Source organism: Anthonomus grandis, chromosome 7, assembly GCF_022605725.1.
Source record: "Anthonomus grandis grandis chromosome 7, icAntGran1.3, whole genome shotgun sequence".
NCBI lineage: Eukaryota > Metazoa > Arthropoda > Insecta > Coleoptera > Curculionidae > Anthonomus > Anthonomus grandis.
Window position 1 is genome coordinate 24075764 of NC_065552.1, and position 16063 is coordinate 24091826.

At 33.0% G+C, this 16063-nt stretch overlaps 1 protein-coding gene across 2 annotated transcripts in view; it reads left to right on the plus strand.

Moving 5' to 3' along the window:
• Positions 1 to 7398, plus strand: part of LOC126738283 (calsyntenin-1) — a 380536-nt gene extending 373138 nt beyond the window's left edge. For both annotated transcript variants that reach the window (XM_050443535.1, XM_050443536.1), the window contains one exon: positions 1353 to 7398. In XM_050443535.1, the coding sequence (XP_050299492.1) occupies positions 1353 to 1439 (87 nt within the window). In that variant the 3' untranslated portion in view covers positions 1440 to 7398. The remainder of the gene's footprint in view (positions 1 to 1352) is intronic.
• Positions 7399 to 16063: the final 8665 nt, after the last annotated feature.

Genomic DNA, 16063 nt, shown 5'->3' on the forward strand with positions numbered 1-16063 from the left:
TCAGAATCGTATTACACTTAACAGCTTGCTTAAGAATATGAAATCCGTAAAGTAAGGACACTTCATTAAGGTTTCCTTCCTCAACTCCCGTTGACCTCTTGAACTCTCAGTGAAATTCCAATGATCCATTATGAATCTTACGTAAGATGCTCCACATTTCCGTCCTAAGAATACTGAACTATTATTGTTTTTCATCTTACAAATGATTTATGCTTTTGAATAGAGCTAAAGATTCCAACATGTCTAAGATATCCAGGAATTCTTCACAATGCAATATCCTCAGCAATAAAATTATATTATTAATAATTCGGATATTCAACCATTTTTGCTTTATTGCACTCTTCCAATGGATGGAATGAATTAACAAATCAATCGTTTTTGATAGTTAGTTATAAGATTCTATGTCAGAATCATGGATACGATGCATCTCAACTCCGATAATAGTTTTCTTAGGACCTACAGGAAATAATTTTGACTTTTTTACTCGAAAATCTTGCATCATACGAAAAAAAGGCTGTACAACATCCCAAACAGGACAGATACGTACTAAAGACGTATTTTGTATTCTAGGACATAATGTACATACTCGAAAAATTCATCCATTATCCCAAAGATGCTGGTCATACACTTTTATAAAAGGTAAAAAACACAAAATCTACAGCATCACAAATATATTTAATAAAATTACAAAGGTTACATGTTTCGCTCGACTCGTGTTATGATGCTCTAGTGATGATGATAACCAGTTTTAAAAATTACAACTGGAGTGTTTCCTTGTATATAATCAAATTTTGTTGTACGCTTAGTTTCCTGGCATTGAAATTTAGTTCTTAAAATGCAGTTTAATATTACAAACACACTATTCTTTTAAAAAGTTAAGCAAAGGCAACATTTAATAAACTATTTAAACAAATAAAAACTCCTTTCATTTTTTTTTTAAATATTCTGTACTCTTTCGTTTACCCTTCGTTAGATGTAAATTAAAACACACGATAGCTTAAGACTACAAGGAATAGCTAGACCCTTGTACCGGAAGATTCGTTAACTTTTCACGTGAGCCCCTAGATGCCACGCGGTATGCCTGTCACTTGCCCCACCAATGTGTTTTCTGGATAACAGGTGGCATATTTGCGGCTATTAGGATTGTTACAATTCTGTGAAACGTGTGTGAAAAAATACGTCAAACAACATTCTGTAGCTTAGAAAACTAAGCATTTGTCTATACCCAGACTTGAATTAATTTAAAAAGTTTAATTGCAATAAAAATCTGAAACACCTTGTATAAGTCGCTTTCTATAAAATATTTTTTCTTATCATGCAACTTTTTAATAGTCTCATATTATAATTTTTAGGACGATGATGACATTCCAGCCTCCACAAGACGCAAGAGAGACTACCAAAATGTCTCGCAGCTCGAATGGGACAACAGCACGATGTAAATGGGTGGTTCAAAGGGTAGAATGTTTACCAGGGGATAGAACAAAATGCGTTTTATTACAGTGTTTCTGCTTTATACACCGGCAACAACAGTAAGAATTTCAGCTATGTTATTATATTTATCTAATTGTTGTACTCTCACAAGTTTAATTAAGCCCAATCCTTAGTGTTTAATCATAATATGTTTAAGTATTACTCTATATACTAAATATTTGTGAAGCCCCTTATTATTCTACCAAAAAAAAAACAAAATCCATATTAAATGTCACGTTGCTGTGCCATATAAGCAACCTAAAGAGGCAACGTTCCAAAAAAAAAATTTCGTTGCTCAAAAACACTGTTAGTGTACTACGGCTTTTACAATTCAAAAAAAAGCTTATATTTTCTTTTGCCGTTTAAAAAATATATGATACCCTTTCGTGTAATCTCTAACAGTGTTTTTTAAGCTACCCCCGACTTAAAAATTGATATCAACAATAATCGTCCATGAAAATTAATGTTAGAAAAAAATATAGTATACAGTATGTTGTATAATGTATTCCCTTTACATTTGATTGTGTGTAGTAGGTAGGATTTTATTCATTTTTGAGAGCTACTACCACACTAGTGGTAAACCCTTTTTTTATTTTAGTTTTAACACTTATTTGTAACCTATTGTATTTATATATCCTCGCCATTTTTAAAATTTAAATTTAGGTAAATATTAACTGTTTGTTGTAAACCTAAACCTTTCTAACCGTAAAAGTATTATTTTTCAAATTTCGTGTTCGTTTTTTTGTTCTTTGGTGGTTATTATTTATTTAACAGTAATTTGTTTTATTTTTACACCTAATTGATTAGATTTATTTTATTGGGTAGATAAACTGCACATTTTAAAAAACCATTTTTAGATTTTTATTATATCTCAATAAAAATAGTTAGGCCTGACTATTTTTAGGTTTTCAGTCATTTAGATCAAACTGACTTGTTCAGATAAACTAGATGTTCTTTTCAAAATTTTGCACAATGATTAATTGAAGATATACAATTATTAATAGAAAAAGTATTCACAAATAAAAAATAGGCTAAACAGCTAGATACGCTATTGAAACATCTTGATTTGGCGACGAGCGACGTATCGCAATATTCTGTTCTCTATTACACAACCCTTTGGCGATGATGTAAACCATTATCAGTTAGTTGAGATCATTTATTTCGCAGTTATCAGTTGCAGTTCCGCAGTTAAACAGTGCACTGCTGAGTATGGAATAAAGCGACAAATAAAAAAAATACTGAGTAGTTTTTCTTTTTCCTTCAATCGATTTATTGAAGTTCACAGTAGCACAAAACGTCAATTTGCCCTCCATTGTAAGTGGAAAGCCAAACCACTGCCATTTAAAAAAAAAGCAAAAAATTGACACTTCAGGTGATTACCTGACGGACCTATGAACCAAAAGCAAGGCACCAAGGTCAAAAAAATAGAAAGAGCAGGGAGGGGGAGGGGATAAGATTAGAAGATCTTGCATTTTCCTTAAAGCTTAAAAAGCCCACAGCCTTCAATCAAGGTCCCAAACAAAACAGGTTCTATAAAACCCTCCCCAACCCCGATATGGGTACTGGCTTAGCAAAGCTATGACTCGAAAAAAGAAATAAATTTATAGTTCCAAATCGACTAACACCCAACAAAATGAAAAATCATTTGAAAACCAACTACATCCATTAGCTAGTAAAAATGAGTCTTTTAAGAAACAGGTCGTTGATATGAACTCTAAACCCGAGGAGTGGAGGAGATGTTAGGCATAAATCAACATTTTACCATAAATAATAAAAATCTTTTAACGCATTTGATGATGCTGAAGAGTTAAATAAAAAAAAACTAGGACCCCGTAAGGAGAATGCGGGAATTTTGCCGACCCCACAGGACGTGTAGTAAACGTATCTGAACTGGAATACCATGAAAGAACACTAAATGAGGAGTTTGATGCCCGAGAATTACCAGATGCAAATCAAATAAAAATTACAACTTGACAAACCAAAGAAATTACTTAGACCCAAAGAGAAACCCATTGTTTATGTCGCTGAATAACTTATCTCTACAGGGCAAAGGGAAGATCTTCGAAACCATTACCTTAAAAGTTCCAAAGGTTGTATTAAGGGATACGCCAAACTGAGAAATTAAATATCACATGATTGCAGATAATAAGACCAATATCTTGAAAACCCAGAGGCAAAGATTTGGCTTGGAGCTTTTTTGCAAAAAATCCTCAAGAACAACAGAAAATTAGTCAAACTCTTTAGGAAAAATTCAATGTAGTTCTATTTATTTTTCCTTGACGCGAATTTCAATCTGGATGAGATAAAAGAGGAACTGAAGAAATGGGGGACTATATATTAAATATAATATATGCAATAAAAATTTATTTATTTTTTATTATATTTTTTGCTTATGAACTTCTATACACCTCGGTAATCAATGTTGTTTTGAACGCTTTTTAGTCATGCTATCAGCAGTGGTAGAATGTACTCTATTTTTTTTCTATATCAACTGTTATCTGGTTTGAAATTCTATCGCAAGTGGATATTGCAATTCAAATTCTTTGAAGTTGACTTATTGCACGAAGGCGCCTAAGCGTTCCTAGAACTGGAACTGAGAGATTAAATATTACACAACTGACTGACTGACTGAAGAAGTTGCACGCCAAAGCCGTGAGAGCGCGCCACCAGCGATGCTTCGATGGCGTATAGTAGGAACAGTCATACAGATAGTTTAAATACAAAGATTTCTGATTTTATATATAACATATAATACACACATATAATACAAGCAAGAAATGAAAGACAAAAAGGAGCAGTCTTAAAGATTGAAAAATCGAGACGTTTTTGATTTTGGTTAAGAAGAACTCGTGCAATGTGATCCTCGTGTGGTAAGAACTTTTGAATTCCGGTGTAATTGCGTTAGTTTCTTGCTCTGTTTCCAATTTAAATTCGTGCAAAGGGCATAAACTTTACTTTTAAGGTATCCCAATAAAAGAAGTCTGATAGGGTTGTATCGAGAGACCTTATTGGGCAATGTATGTCTCCAAAGCGAAAGAATATCTGAAATCCGGAAATGATTCACGTCTAGGTTGGGATCGAGTAAATTTGCGGCCAGATTTGGGGTTGAGACCTATACAATAATGGATATTTTTATAGAGTACTGGAAGTAAAGCCTCTAATAAACGTCTAGAAAAATTTAAATTAATTAAGTATTTAACCATATGTTTTCAAATAATACCTATCTATCTAGTTTTTCTGATAAATTAAGTTTAGAACAGGAATCTCAAAAGCTAAATGAAAATCCCAACCAAATTCAAAGCTTGCAGTAAAATTTGCAGTTTATCACCATTTTTTTAACGTTTTTAACAGAGTAACTAATACTGATACTTACCAGCTTTTTTGTACTTAACTAGTTCGTAAGCTAAATAGTTAGTTGTTGTACGGCCGTGTTTCCCCCCTATCACTTATTTTAAAATTTCACTAATAATAAACTATATTTCAATCATATCAATTTTTTACGTGTGTGCAATCACTAGCGGCTGTCCTTGTTTGGTGTTTTCGCATAAAGATCCCAACAATTTTATTTCAACGTTATACCGCAGTTTTTTTTAATAGAGTATTTGCACCCTTGCAACATTAGAAGTAAGAAACTGAATCCCGCTTTTAAAATTGTCTTATAAAAACATAGAGCAGGGATTTTGTTTCTGAAAGTGTTAAATTAAGGATGTATTTTAGCCTTAAAATGTCTTTATTCTAGGCAGTTTTTGTTCGGCCACCAGTTTTTTTTACGTTGGCAATGGTTTGACAATTTAAAATTGAAAATAAACTTGTAAACTGAAAAATCACTACACAGGACCACAAAATATTTTTTTAAATCTACCAGGCCTTTGATTGAGGTTTTTTGGTTTGCTGATCTCAAATCCGATTAGGATTGAGAGAAAATATTCTAAAAGTCTTATTAAAAATGTATGTAACAAGTGTGTAAAATGATCCTTTTTTTATGAATGGGAAATTTGTCCATTCCCTTGAATTCGTCTCCTTTATTTAAAAGAAAAATTAGCAGCCACATTATTGATCTCTGTTCGCCAAGTTAGCTCAAGACAGGCTTTTTGCAGATTAGCTGGTTTATATTATTACAAACTATATGAAAATATTAAGCACATTTAGACAATGTTAGTCTGTAGACTTAAAGCAATCAAATCAAATTTTTGTTTCTTATAGATATTAAAATATTTTGTAATTACCGTAATTTGATTACATGGTTAAGGTAGGAAGTGATCTTTAACTTCGCCATTTGCCATTTATAGTTTACACATTAATAAAATACAGTAATTATTATTATTATTATTGACAGGTTTAAATATTTTGGTTCGGAAAAAAAAATATGCATTTGTTTTCTTTTGTTATATTTAAGTATCAGCAAAGAATATTTTTAACTGAAGAGAATATTCAAATAATACGAGAGCCATTAGAGTAAGTTTGCCATTCAATACAGAATTTTGGTGCGAATTAAATTTGTTCCAACTATTATGTCGAATACTGTATATAGGCCAGCTTTAAAATAAAGATAAAAATTAGGAAAAAAATAAGTGGCTAAAAAGTACGTTTATCCGACGTTTGTAAATCAGAATTTTTTTGTACTATTTTTCTTAATTTACTCTAAATCCTATTGTTCTGGTACAACTATGAAGTTCAGCGATCCAAAAAACACTTATTCAGTACTTACCCAGTAAATTCTAAAAAAATGTTTTGTGTTCTGTATTATAATCGTTGATGTCAAAACTGTAAGCTGCCAATCGAAATCCCGTAAATTTCGTGTTTTTTGCCTTCTTTACTCGCACAATTCATTTATTTTCGAATATCTTTATTCTCTTAAACAAAATAATTGTGTAAATACATTTTGCAGCTCTAGGATTATTTTTTTGTAACTGTAGGAAAAATATATATTATATTGGGTACTTGAAGGAGGAACTTAAGTAACATTATACATAATATATACCGATTTTAATGTTAGGAAAATAAGAAAAAACTTTAGTTTTATTTTGGGATATCGCTAAAAAAATAAATATTGTACTACTTATGTTAAAAGGCAATATTTGTGGTAGATAAATATGTAAGATGGGTGACCCACATCTGTTTCAGACCACCCTGTTTGCAAAATAAAAAAATATCAATTGTTGATGCAATACTACTTTTACCTCTACGTGTATTTAAATTGTGAAACATGACGATTCTTCCTGCATTTTATGTTTGAAATTTTAAAGTAACATTAGACGTAGAACGCTGTGATTTTTAACAAGAAAATTTTGTTCTTTGACGCAGGAATTTCTCAGTTGAAATATGGCGATTTGTGACCAGCTCAGTGTTGTAGTAGTGTTTAGGCGAATTTTGTTTATCAGAATAGTAAATTTTATCTGGCGTTCAATCGTCTCAACCAGATTTTCAGTTCTGTAAATAAAAATCGATTAAAGCAGTAGTAAAGTTGTTAGGACAGTCTGTTGTTGTTTAAGAGAAAATTTTAATGGTAGTTGATAGTTGGTCAAACGTTTTCTATTGTCTTTTATTGGTGTAATGGTAGATTTAGAGTAGGGATTGATCAAATTTCGCCATATTTCATCTTTTTTGCATACAAGTAGCAAGTCCAATGAAGGTACACTATTTTGTATTGAAATACGTAATAAATAACTTACATTTAGGACATTCCAATATAAGAGTAAGTAACAGATAATTGTCAAAATTCTACTGATAGAGAACATTTTTTAATTATGCTTTTAACGAGAGTTTTGACAGTGATCATCAATGTAATTTTAATTTTATGTAACGTAAATACCAAGGAAAAGCTTTTTTGTGTGTTAAACTAAGGAATCAGAATCAAATAACCATGTCTTTACTTTAGATGTAAATCACAATAATTACGTAATGAATAAATGTATATTAAATAAAAAACTAATGGCTTTTTTTTACACCCCTTTTCGGGAAAATCTAATTCTTACTTTGTCAATATTGAGCAAGAACTTGCTAGCCACATTCCTCATACTCTGCTCAATCCTGTCAGTGCAGAGTCATCTGAACTTGCTAAAAATTAATGTTGATGCGACTTTGTTCGTCCATTCTAGTTGTTTTAAATTTAGCACGGGGTTTCGGCTGGCAAGTATCTCCAACCGTTATCAAGTGTAAACTAACAACAGCAACTATTCTACGGGCTGGCGTGTGACGGCTGGTCGTGCGTGAAGCGCATTAGATTTGATCTTGCAGTGTCTCAACATTGGAGGTTCCAGATGTTGAGAATATCAACATTGGGCAGGCTGATCTGTTTAGTTCTTGTATTCCTTAAGGTCACAACGTCACCATAGGAACCATTCTATTAAATCGGGACTGTCAACCTGATTCTTGTGATAGTCAGAACATTCCGCAGCTGTCAACTCAGATAGAGATCCGGCAATACTAAGAATTTTATATGCTATTTTAATGATCTAGTTAATTATTTTTAGTTTTTTAGATTATGGATATATGGGCGAAATAAAATTCTAAGCCTTAAAATGTTTCTTTATGCATTTTGACCTATATTGAGCCTTCTTTAGGGCTCTACAACAATTATGAAATTGAAATATCTATATTATTATTCGTATTATTACTTAATAATCACAATTAAAAACTAACAGTTATAAGGTCTAAGATTGGTCAATTAAAATGGTAAATACACAGTTTTAAATATTAAAAAGAAAACAATTTTTAATAAATAATATACAAGGTGTTTTGACCTTGGACTATTCTAAGGATATTTTGTTCTTGGATGATTTTTGATAGGACGCTTTGTTTCGAATATACAAGACGAAAAAGAATTTTGACAATAACAATTATTTATTATCAAAAATTCCGTGTTATGTTTCTTCTTAATCCATAAGAACTGTTCAAAATATCTACCCCCCACTCTGATGCAAGAATCTAATCTTCTCCTCGTCGACTCCCGAACTCTTTTAAAAACACCAGGTCGTTTCTAATAGCGTTAATTCCAGCAATTATCCGATTTCTCAAATCTTCTAAATCTTCCACTGGATAAGTATGAACTAATGACTTTAGGTGTTTCCATAGGAAATTATCCTGGGGGTTTAAGTCCGAGGATCGAGCAGGCCATACGTGAGGTCCACCTTGACCAATCCAGCGATCTCCGTATGTTACTGGTAAAAACTGTGGAGCCAAAATGCTAAAATGTGCTGGTGCACCATCGTGCATAAGCCACATTGCATTTCTTGTAGCCAATGGGTCATGCTCCAGAAACTGACGTAGTGTTTATTGCAAAAAGTTGCCGTATACCTTACCGGTAAGTCTTCCTGGCAAAAATACGGGTCCAATTAGGAAGTCACCTATAATTCCCACCCAAACGTTTTACGAGAACTGATGTTGAAAGCGATCATCAAGCACCGCATGTGGATTTTCTTCTATCCATGCATCAGTAAAAAGAATAAGAGTCAGTAGCTGAGGAACTTGAACCTATGTGTGCAAAATCCATTGACCGAATGCAACACATGGTAGGAAATCTGGAGGAAGAAGTGCCTGAACGCGTTGTATGTGGTATGGGTACAATAAATATCCTCTAAGAAGATAAATATACTAAATTGTTTCGTCACTTACATTTAAAGTAGTTGGAATTCTTCGACTAGACTTACCTGGATCTACTGCTGACATTCTCTTCTAATTCTTTCGTTCTTACTGTCATTGGCTTTCCTGGTCCTTCGCTTCAATGCTTCTGTTCCACGAAGTCGTTGATTTATACTTAGGAAGGTTTTTCTAATAGATACATTACGATTAAGAAATCGTTCACGGTACAACCGACTAGCTTCTAATCCAGCCAGCGATCTTAGCGTTCGTATAACCATTCATGGTAGACGACTTTACTAACAAAACTTAAGTATTAAACACAGAAAACATATCTAAATTTTTCTACAATTTCGACACTGATTGGCAAACTCAAGTTTTTTCGGCTAGGTTAATCGGAATATTTTAAAAAAATACCAACGGAATTGTTAGATTTTCTATTACTTGGGAGGTCCAGTGTAGCCCTTTTATTTCGGCTACGTTAATTATTTTAAAATTACCAAAATTGGATGGTTAAATTTTTTTTGTTCCATATCTTAGAAACAAAGCGTCCTATCAAAAATCATTAAAGGAGAAAACATCCTTAGAATAGTCCCTATAAGGAATAATCCCTTGAATTTTTGCCACATATTTAGTAAACACCCTGTATATCTATGCGACCATCGTAAAACAAGAATTAAATTGTTTAAATGTTTTCCTGAAATTATAAAAAGTAAAAGTTACAATTAAAGGGTAGTACATTTGAATATTCAAATGTACTTACACAGAGATAAATTAATGCCTTTAGAACAAAAGAATCATGAAACAAAACATTGATATAACTTTAAGATGTCCATTAAGGCTTTATTTTTGGAGAACATGTAACAAGAGAACATACCAAATATTAGTATACAGGAATCCGAATTAACCAAGTAATAGGACCTGGAACCTATAAAATTATATACTATTGTTTGTCAAGTTAGTTTGGTTCATTATTGATTTGGTTCTCAGTTAAGGGGAATCTTACCGGCGCTACCACTAGTGCTATTTCCCATTTAGTTTGATGTGTTCTTTGGGGGAAAAGTGTTACTCATTTGATTTGAAGCATTGAGTTATTTATATTTTCGCCCTCTATAGCTCCATCGGCAGCTATTGAGAAAAAGAAACTTGCTGTTACATTGCTGTACCTGGGGAAGTTTTGCTATTGCTGGAATTGTTTTTGCCAGGCAAACTGATCTGTCTGGGCGTTTAAAATTGCTTAGCTAAAGGAAAGACTTTCTGTGGAAGTAAGTCTATCATTCTTTATAAAATATGATAAAAATATTTCTGGAGTACTTAAGACTGTTGTATTCAAGGGTTTTTTTCATACTTCTTAATGCTGTTCCTTGCCTTGTAGGTCAGTTCAAATTCTGTGGGTGTACTATTTCAAAGAAGTCCATTTACTTGTTCAGATTTCTGCTTTGCTATGGCTGTACTGTTTCAACGTGATTCAACTTATTGACCACAAGTCCGGCGAGTTCTGCTTCAAAGTTGATGGGAGTTTATTACGCTCTTAGAAGGTGTATAGTTATAATATTTGCGTTTATACTTATATGTATTATACTTACATTACTTCCCTTACATAAATTCATATATATTACTTTTTACATGTCATGTCTAAATGTGACATTTGGAATTATGGCCTACACTCATAGTGACTTACGCTATCATTGACTACATTTCACTGTTTATTGTTGTAATTATTTGAAGCAAAGCTTAACCTCATACCTATAATAGAATTACATTATTTATTAATAATTATTTTTTCCTATGTTAATTTATTTTGTAACAGCATACTTTATCTACAATTTCTAGTATTTCATTGCACTTATATTATACCCAAATTGTTAACTAAATCGAAAACATAATAAGGTATTTTAAGCAAAGTTTCTGTCATCGTTTCACCTCATACTACACACAAATAGAACAAAGAGTTTGTATAGGGTAATTCGAGGATAGATGGCGCAGAAGGTGAGATGGCGCAATGGTTTTACAGCGCCGCCGCTAACGTTAAAGGGGAGCGGCTGTGCTCTGAGGTACTTCAGTTCCACAAAATATTAACCTACGGATAGTATCCGTAGGTTAATATTTTGTGTTCAGTTCATATCAGGCATGCCACCGCACCGTTTGTGTTCATCGATTAAATGTCTACTTAAATATCAATTTATACGTGATCCGTATAGTGCAAAAATATTTGTCGGAATTCCTTCTTTGTGCTAGTGAGCTTTAAATTTAACAAGAATTTCATTCACAATATCGTGTCAGGTAAGTAAAAACATTTAGGTTTTGTTATATAACCTCAAAATAGCGCATATTTCAAAACGTGTTTAGTTTTTGAGATGCGCCATCTCTCCTCTCACAACGAGCATAGATGGTTCACTTATTTTTGAGGTGAGATGGCTCATTAATATTTATTTTTCTTTTCAGTATGCCCACCAAATACAAGCGTACTGGAAGTTGTTCCAGGGCTAGTTGGACCGAACGACAGTTAGCCGACGCCATTCAAGCCGTTAATGAAAATAGAATGGGAGTTAATGAGGCTGCTCGTAATTTTGGAGTACCGGCAACCACTCTACGAAAAAGAAAATTAGCAGACAATATAAAGAAAGGTCCTCTTGGACCCTCCTCCACGTTAGGAGAAGCTGCTGAAAAAAGTTGGCCACACATATCAAAATACCTAATTGCTTTACACAATATATAATTGCTTAATACATGTTTCTAAAGTCAATAAAGATTCGTTAAAAAAATGAACAGTAGTTCTAATTCAACATATAGAAATGTTACCATGATATTTTAAAACCTGGGCCATCTATCCTCGAATTACCCTAGATAAATTACGGGGGTTCAATATTTTTTTTGCAATCATTATGTTTTTATATATATAATTGACATTGATATTTACTGACCAGTTAAATAGTTTCGTGCAACTTTTTATCCAAAATAGGGACAGGATTATCACAACATAAGATAATTTGTCCCCACCATAATTTGTCGTTTATTATCTATTATCTTTCCACCACTAAAGGTCAGTAACTTTAAAAGTTTTTTTCCAAATTTACATATATTCCTAATCCTGTGGTTGTAATTCTTATCATAATTGGATAAAGTAAGGATGACAGTTTTAGCTTCGCAGCATACGGAAATTGATGATGCACTAAAATGAAACTTTCTAGGGTTTAGCTGTCTAGTGCTGTTTTGAGGGTTCTCAATAGCACTTAAAATTACTGCCATCTTATTATCCTTATTTGTAACTGGCTTCACCCATTCATGTCTTTCATACATTACATTCCACGTTCTTTTGAATTTGTCCTTTAGATTTCAAAACACCAATAATGTTTCAATTTTTCTTCCAAGCAATCTTGATCAAAATTCCCAAAATAAGCTTTTTATACTTACCTTACACAGATCTGAATACATACACATTCGCACTGTTGCTGTTTTTCGAACTCTAACGTCTGGCATGAAGATTTGTCTTCATGTAACCTATTCGTTATAGTTTGAGTACTGACACACGTCATCAACATGCTCGCTTCTTAGTGTTTGTTAATGTCTAAAGCTAAATAAAACTATCATGTATAGTTCTGTTGCTTTTCTTCGACCAGTATGTCTTTCTCTTACATCACCAGTATCTTCAAATATCTGCCACAAACCTCCACAAATCTCTTGGTAGAATTTACAGCTTCTGGGACGTCGCGGATATTCATATCACTCTGTATCATACCAACAGATCGTAAGCATGATCAAGATGTTGAGTCTTCTTATCTCCTACACCATTTTGATGTGTCAGAGAGTTGAGCATTTATCATTCGATTTAAGAACCCGTTGAGGTAGACTAGGAAGAGTTTCGTTAGACTTAATAAAAACTCAAAGTTGTAAACATGTAACATATATTTCTGTATTTATAAGGGGGAGAAATGATACGAAATATTGGCAATAATATGAATATTGATAATTGAAATAATACTGTTAATATTTTTTAATCGTAAATAAATGTTTATCGCCATTATTTCATAATATCATAGCACTCCGTATAGGTTTTACCATTATACATATTTGATTTTTATAGATAGAACTTATTAATATAATCAATAAATTTGATTTTTAATAGTCCGGCTTAAATAATTTTCCAATACAATAATCGTGTATCTTAAAAGTCAAATTAGTTAAAAATTATTCCTTTTGGTTGCACTTTTTGCACCGGTTTTTAAAAATTGTTTGAGAGATTGTCAAAAAAGATTGAAAACGAGAAAGTTTTTGGTTTAGGCGAGTGTAAAAACCTAAATAATCACAGAATTGATTTGTCCTTTTAACGGAACTTAAACGTTACTTGTCAAGTATATTGATTATTATTTATAATCATAATTTACAAACAATGGTGCCATATTTCAACAAGTCTCATGCACAAACTAATGGTAATCTATTCTAAATATTATTACGTATAAACAAATTGTTTGACTTCGAGGATGGTTCAATAAGTAAGGTAAAGACGGAATGAAAAGAAGGTTATTATTTAATTATTTTTCAACAACATTTCACCTGGTCTAGCAATATTCGAACTTCTTTATGCCTGATATAGCCTTAATATCTGGTTCGTATAATAAACATTTTGAAGGAACTTGATGACTTGTCTGAGATTAAACAATATTCTTAATATTATTTTAATTGTGTAAGCCATAAGATTTTTATGAAAACTTGAACTGTAAAGGGTAAGGGGCATAGCCTTTTCTTGATTATCTCTTACTTAAAGAATCGTATACAGTGCGGTTATGTCGGATTCACATTCTAAATAAGGTTCAATAACTTAGGATCGATACTGTTTCTGCTACATATATCAATGACCTCATTTATAAGTGGACATTCAAGGAAAACTCACTTTAATCTCTAATGATAGCAGCATCTTATGGTATAGGTCTAGTAGTGAGTCTGCTTTCCTCTTTATCGGCTGATCTTAGGAAGAGTGGTTCGAGTCAAATCTTCTTATCAATATACTCCAACAAAACTATTATGAGTTCAGCAAAAAAGGTTTCTGCGGGTTGTTTTGACAAAAGGGTCAAACAACTCTGGAACTTCAATTATACTTTTTTTGTCAAGAGTTAATAAAACGGTCTATTTTACCCTAATTGAGTCAAGCCTTAGGTATAATATCAGCTTCTAAGGAAATACTAACAACTGTCTTATCTGACAACATTTTAATCTACTAAAATGTGGTTCTCGTTTTGTTTGTTGGATTAACCCAGGGAATCATGCAAGCCCTTGTTTATATGAGAGAAAGTTCCTACGGTTACGAGTCTACATAATTGAAGTTGCTAGCAATTTGTTCAAACATCGATATAAGTTTATAGTAGAAAATCGCGTTCTACATCTATTTTAACTAAAAAATCTATATTCTATGACGGCTTTAAGATATTTAGTCATCTTTCCCATATTATTAAAAAAACATCACTGACAGGTTTCAGGTACAACCTGAATTTATGATACCTATTTGTTAGTAGAGAAGACATTGAAGGACGCTAGCGGAATTTTACTCGGATATATTTTAATTGTTATAAATAGTATTTATATATCTAAAATTTTTTTACAACTCTTGTAGAATTATTATGTCTCATTAACTCCATTATAATACCTAAATCACTTAAAATCTTTGATCTCTTAGAAGATGTTGCCATGATTTTCGTGACCTTTAAGGCTTGGTAGTATGCTCTTGTTAGGCCATCTGAATATATATCAGCAATTTGGTTCCCGTGTTATAATGGTCATGTGTCTGCTATTGAGAAAATACACAAATTTCTTAGATTCGTAGCATAACCTTAACTTTAACTATAATGACCTTCAGCAATAAGTTTGTCTTGATTCCTTGTCATCACTATTATCATTCAGCTCTTTGTATCCAGTATTCTGAACATATCTTTAGATCGTCCGTCCAATATGTAAGGAGTCTTCCCTTTTATCCAAGCGAGATCTCCATTCGATGAGCCTATTTATTCATCTCCCGTTGGTCGCCACTTGCATTTGAGCCTTCGAATTTGGATAACTGCATCTGTGACGCCAATTCATTCTCGTAAATCTTTATTTCTTATATGATCCCGCAATAACACCCCGAGCATGAACCTTTCTATCTTACGCTGCATTGCCATAAATTCCTTAGCATCTGCTGCAGGCCGTGCCAAGGTGTCAGTTCCATAGGTCATGACGGGCAAGATGGACTGATCCAGTGCAAAGACTCCAATAAAGAGTTTTTCTAAATAGTTAAAATAATTTTAATTAGGTTCCTTGGTTTATTTTCTGTGATTGTGTATTGTTATTAGCTTGAATTTATCCCTATTATTATCCATAATCAGTTAATTTCGTTCACGTTTTCCCGCTCCTGCTCTTGCTGGTAGGTGGCCAATTGGGATGCAATCTCCTTATCCTTCATGGTTTTTGTTCAGAGGAGCATTGTGGTGGTGGTGTTGGATGGGTGGGAAGCTAGTAGTGTGGTAGATAGTGGAATACAAGTTCCATAAGGTTCCAGTTTCTCACCAGGAGGACATTGTGGTGGTGAAGGTCAAGTTGAAGGTGGTCTAGTAGCAATATGGCAATAGGTCCGTTGTAAGACAAATAAATAAATAATAAATGTCATTCATTTAATTTTGGAAATGGTGAACTCGAGCACTGTCTTAGTTAAAAAGAGGGTATTCCGAACACCACTGCTCTTATGCTCTGTTGAAGGAGTAGGTGATCTTTCCCATAAATCCTCATTAATTCCAACGAATCAACAAGAGCAAGAACGTCACCAAGGAATCCCCTTATCTTTCCATGAACGGATGAGTAGGATACACCGATAATTCTGTTGCATATTGATGAGAGCCGGGCAATGGCAAAGTATGTGCTCCATTGTCTCGGTACATAATGAACTTTTTCTTAGTCCTTTTGAAAAGGTGGTCAGTAAGGACGCCTACGATACGACATAGTTTCCCTTTAGTCAGAGACAACTTACGGATTGTCTTTGATTTGTCAG